The following is a 6,221-nucleotide window of genomic DNA, read 5'->3' on the forward strand; positions in this document are numbered from 1 at the left end:
GACAAAACACATGCTCGTTCATACCCTGCCTGTACCCTTTTTGTTTGCTAAAATATCTGCATCTACCAACCACGGGAGGATTCTAGCCAGCATACATTTCATAAAAACCTTATATGTTGTTGGGAGAAGGGAAATGTCTCTCCATGTGGATGGATCTTCAGGGATATTGTCTTTCTTGGGAATTCGATGGATAACTAGTGCTCCTTTCCAGGCGTCTGGGACCTTCCTATTATCTAGACAGACATTAAAAATTGTTGTTAAAGTCTGACATGACTGCACGGTTTTCAAAGTCTCATATGTTACCCCATCCATGCCACTGGCTTTGTTGTTTGGGAGGTTGTGTAAAACTGCCTCTACCTCCTCATAGGTAAAGTGCGTGGTGCTTGGAAACGTGGTCGGCTCACTTTCCTACGGGGACCACCGTGACTCACGCCGGTCTCCAGGGAGGGCAGCACGGTGTCCATTAAGAAGCGTAGCTGAAGTTGATGATAACACGTCGGGTCGGGGATGCGCCAACGGGAACTTTTTCAGGACTCGCGCCACGTATTTAAGCAGTTGTAGCCCAAATGGCCTATACCGCCGTGGCTTTCCGCTGTAAAAACGCCGTTCCTGAAGAATATTCCGCTGAACAGAGTGACGAGCCTTTTCCACTCTTCCGGAACACCGGAGGCAAAGTAGATGTTGTCACGCTGCCGTGCACGCACGCGCACACACACACACACACACACACAACCCTCACTTTGATATGCATCAGGTCACAGACCCCCATTTGACCATTATCATTCTCTGGGACACCAATCTACAGGACAAAAGGTCAAATCCTCTCGTGCTTTTTTAACTGAAAGTCATGGTCTATTTGGACCGGTTATTTCATGAGAAACACTGTGAAATAACACACTGGCTGTGGGTCAAGCCGGCCACACACACACACACACACACACACACACACACACACACACACACACACACACACACACACACACACACACACACACACACACACACACACACACACACACACACACACACACACACACACACACACACACACACACACACACACACACACACACACACACACACACACACACACACACACACACACACACGATCTCTGGCCCTGCCTTCGCCGTGACAGAGGCGGAGATAACAAAACTGAGCGTGACCATATAAAGTCATGAATTGTTCCAGTATCGCGATGATGACGTCATAATTATGAGCACTTGAGTAGTAGGCAGGATGCAGGTTTGGTGTGGTCACTGTTTGCACACCCCACTCCACCCCAGTCCAACACCCAGTGACTAAAACTCACCATGACCCGCATCCAAAAGATGTTATCACTATCCTAAAATTATTATGAAATATCCAGTGTGATATGCTTCAGTTGTGGACTTAACTCAACCACAGAACCGGAGTTAAAGTAGATATTGCTGGTCAAATATTAATCAAGATCTTAAATGGTAAATGGTGCATTTATATAGCGCCTTTATCCAAGGTGCTTTACAGAGATTGTGCATTGCATTCACCCATTCACACACAAATTCATACACCGATGGCGGCGGAAACCATGCAAGGCCCCACCAGCACATCAGGAGCAATTAGGGGTTCAGTGTCTTGCTCAAGGACACTTCGACACTAACTCTGGGGGAGCCCACGGGGTTCTAACTGGCAACCTTGTGGGTTACCATCCGGCCACTCTACCCCTGATCCACCGCCGCATTTGACCACCAAATGTTGGTGGTCAAATGCAGAAGTGCAAACGAGCGCTCAATGTTAAAGCCCAGCTGCATGGGGTTTCCTCATCATAAATCCACAGGTCCGCCTGCAGTTCACGCTCTAACCAGTAGGGCAGAGTGCTTCAACATTGGAGAGCCTCCCTGGGGGCTTGGTAGTGTCGGACTGTTTTTTTCCCAAGTTTTTAGTGGTTTTATTGATTCACTCGGCTAGGCTATGGTCCGTCAGTTAAAGGAGAATTTCAGACTAGAAGGCTTTCTTACCTTTATTTGTAGTTGTTACGTCCCCACCAAAGAGGTCCAGGTGATATTTTGTGCAAACACGCATTATTGGCTATTTCCCCTACCATAAGCCCTCAATGAATTTAATTGAATTGCATTGAATTGAATGGGGCATTGGGTTGTTGTGCTAATTCGCTTATTTCCATCGCTCAAAAAACTTTTTTTTGTATATAGCCTCTCTTCATTATGTAAATAGTATCCCAACTACTACTTATTTCGATGGAATTAAGCGAAAACAAAAACCCATTGAGCGTTTATGATAGGGGAAATAGCCACTTTTGCACAAAATAACACCTGGACCTCTTTGGTGGGAACGTAACAACTACAAATAAAGGTAAGAAAGCCTTCTAGTCTGAAATTCTCCTTTAAAATGTACCCACCGTCCACTGTCATGTTAACTGAAATCTGAAATAACTTAGATCTAACAACTTAAATTATTAGATCTAAATTAAAATTAGCACCAACTTTTGGAGATATGGATATTGAGCAAGTAACCAAAGTAAAGTTATTAGGGATTACTTTTGATAATAAAATGTCTTGGATCAAATTGATCAAGTGGGGGAAAAGGGCAGAGGTGCTATGGGTGCTATAAAGCACTGTAGGAAATGCATGCCTAAATACTTAACCAAACAATAGTACAAGCATTAGTGTTATCACATTTAGATTAGTGTTCAGTGATTTGGTCCAAGGAGAAAAAAATAGCAAACTAATTTGAACAGATTACAAGTGGCCCATTACAAGTGGCCCATCAGCTTGCATAGTTCTTCATTGCCCATATCATACAGTACAATGAACAATTATTTAGTTTGGTTTCGTGTAAAAAGAAGGCTGCATTATTCACTACAGTGTTTTGTTAACACATTCAGTGCCACGTATTCATTAATTATTTTGCCAGTGCCGAGCGTATATCTATTCTACGTCCGAGCATAGACATGGTAACGCCCGCCTGCCTCTGATTGGCCTACCGACACTGCCCGACTGCGACAGTAACTTGTAACTTTTATTTTTGTAGAAGAGGCAAACTAATATTGTTTATGCCATTTGCTTTGATTGAATGATTGATTGAACACGTATTTATATGATTTGATTTGGGTGTGTTCTAAATTAAAGTGTTAGTGTTGATTTAACTTGATTATCGTGTATTAATATAATTATAGTAAACTAATACTATTATACTAAAAAAGGAAAAGGCAAAAGAGACATTTTTACACTGTACACATGTAAAATAAATAGCATAAACAATATATTAGTTTGCCTCTTCTACAAAACATAAAAGTTACAGTTGCGCGTGCCAAGCTGTTGTTCTCTTGTATTATATCGTACTGGGCATGTAACCTGTGACATACCCCGTTACTAGTTACTTTGTAGATTTAAATTACTATTACAAAACATTTGTAATAGTAACATTTCAGTGATTTGTAAATAGCCAATCTAAAGCTCACAATGCTTCTTAACGCATTGTTTGAGCTTGTAGAGCTAAACAACATTATGTATATAATATTGATGGTAATACTTTTGTAATCTTACACAACATTTTGAACACCGGACATTTACTTGTAACAGAACTACATTCTAGTATTGATAATTTTACTTAAAGGACCACTTCACCACTTTTCAACTTATCTTTATGTAATTGGTCCTCACTAATGTTCATGATAAAATACCACAATTATTTTGGTCTGTGGGTTGTTCAGATTATTCTTTAACAAATATTTAGATTTGTATTATCGTGAGAACGATGGCTTCCATATTCGCATTGCAACTTTTGCAGGATTAGCTTGGATTCCCCATCGATGATGTCGCTGGTGGACGGGTTTCTGAACTGCCCACAGCCCTCCTATATGAGACACAGACTGAGTAGAAATAAAATGTGCAATTTTTTCATGAACATTAATGAGGACCAATAATGAGTAGCCTACTATAGACGAATAACAGTCTAATCTTGCGCCAACCTTATCCCTTATCCCTAAACGTATTCATTTATTACTATTTTGAAAACATTTTAAAATAGTTCAATTAGCCGATCTACATCTACATGTTGTGAGCTTGTAGATCAGCTATTTGAACTATTTTAAAAGGTTTTGTAAAATAGTAAGAAATGGCAAATACGTTTAGGGATAAGGGTTGGCGCAAGATATAGCCCTTTGTCCAAAATGTATTCTGACTATACATTATGGATAATTAGTGTGGCCTTAAACTGTTATTCGTCTATAGTACTCAATTATATGAAGATAGGTTGAAAAGTGGTGAAGTGGTCCTTTAAGTGAAGACATGGCAGTATAGGCTACTTGTACCACCACTGTGGTATGCACTATCCACAGGCGTGTCAGTGGTTAGAATGCAACTGGTGATAAGACTGATGGTCAGTCACATGTAATCTGCATCTGATAAGCGATATTGACTGCTACTGTTTAGAGGGAGTCATGGACACCAGGAAAGAAGCTGAAACAAACTAGCTGGCTAGTTTGTCTCTGGAAATAGCAGATCTACAAGTTCACGTGTCACGGGCGCTTGTTGATAGGCTGTTTTTGATGGAGCATAAAGCGTCTGTTTAGTTTTTTAACCTAATTTCCATCTGATGAAACAGACAGACAGAAGTGCAGATATGCACGCACGCCCACACAATCTTTTTTATAATCTTGTACTTTATAAATACACAACACATGCATTATCACCATCTCCCTCTGGTGATAAAATAAAGTCACGCCTTATAGACTCATACGCAGTTCTAGCAGCTTGCCATGCAGTTTTTTTTTAATAATTTTTATCCCACGATTTTGTAACCCATTTTTCACCCCTGTGTCAATTATCTAATGTGATCCTGACCTGGGCTCTACACACCCTCCGCCAACCTAGTCCCCATACAGTATATGGGGGACATGGGGAGAGCAACGGACTTGAACTCATGCTTCCTTCATGCCTGAGTGTCCAAGTTGCTCCTTTGACAGACTGGCATGGCTTAGGGTCGGCGACAGAGTACAGCATCTTGCAATGGGTCTGGTCCACAAGATTCGATACTCCACCAAGATACCCATGTACCTGTGTAGATACTTCCTTAATGTTAACGAAGTCCACACCCACAACACCAGAGGGAGTGCAACGAATCATGTTCAACCCAGATTCGGCACAAACAAGGGACTAAATTATTTTCGCTCCTATGCCACCAAAATGTGGAACGCCCTACCAACAGTCATTAAGACATGCGAATCCCTTGACTCCTTCAAAACCGCTCTCAAAGGGCACCTACGGATGGCTGCAATTCGAAACTGGCCCCCGTAAAATCTGAATCCCCCCCCACCGCCCCCACCTTTTTCCCCTCACTGTATGTTTCTTTTCCCTTTTTACCTCCATTATGATGAATTCCTGTACTGTTCTTTGTCTATATAGAAGTGTCTATTTGTACGTCTCTAAATGTTTTGATGAATTGAACATGGTGGACCCTGTTGTAAACAAGTGTAATGCTTAATTGGGTCGTCCACTCACAGTTAACAGCCTTTGTATTGAGTTTGTGCTTGAAATGTACTGTAATTCTGCAAACTGTTAATAAAATTTTCAATCAATCAATCAATTACACCTGACAGGGGGGAGTTTCCCTGGTTGGACGTAGCGTGTGGAAGGAACACGTTATTCCAACCAGTTTCTTTCCCCTTCATCAGGCGCCCTGGCTAACCATGGGGAGGCAGTTTAGAGACCAGGATTACTGCATGTTTTTTGTGAGGGTACCATAGGGGACACGGGGAGAACATGCAAACTCCTTGTTTTTAGAAATACTGTGCATGATCATGACACTAGAGGTTCCAGTAATGGGCAGCTTGTGTTACCTCGCCCAAAATATAATTTTCTAAAGAGATAATTTATTTATAGATCATCACTCTGTTGCATTTACAGTAAATTAACGTTTAAAAAGCAAGTGTTGTGTGTTTTTTATTTTTTTTTATTTTCATGCTCTCACTTGTAATCTTAGCAATTTTTATTTTATCAGAACTAATGTAAGTTGAATACTGACTTTTTAACACATGTGTATTTGTAATTGTATGTCTACTGTATTGTTTATTCTTATGTGGACCCCAGGAAGCTGGTTGCTATGGCACCAGCTAATGGGGATCCTTAATAAAAATCAAATCAAAATCAAATGCACACATAAAGGCACTTTCGCCAACCCTGCCTTGGGTATGGGCAATGATGACGTGGAGGAGGAAACACGGC

General features: G+C 41.1%; 1 protein-coding gene across 1 annotated transcript in view; it reads right to left on the reverse strand.

The window, feature by feature from the left end:
• LOC306922902 (mucin-2-like) overlaps positions 1 to 5,225 on the reverse strand; it is a 138,175-nt gene extending 132,950 nt beyond the window's left edge. The window contains exon 1 of the mRNA XM_079500792.1: positions 5,200 to 5,225. Within this exon, the coding sequence (XP_079356918.1) occupies positions 5,200 to 5,209 (10 nt within the window). The 5' untranslated portion in view covers positions 5,210 to 5,225. The remainder of the gene's footprint in view (positions 1 to 5,199) is intronic.
• Between the last annotated feature and the right edge of the window lie 996 nt (positions 5,226 to 6,221).

This window comes from Electrona antarctica, assembly GCF_951216825.1.
Source record: "Electrona antarctica genome assembly, chromosome: 5".
Lineage (NCBI taxonomy): Eukaryota > Metazoa > Chordata > Actinopteri > Myctophiformes > Myctophidae > Electrona > Electrona antarctica.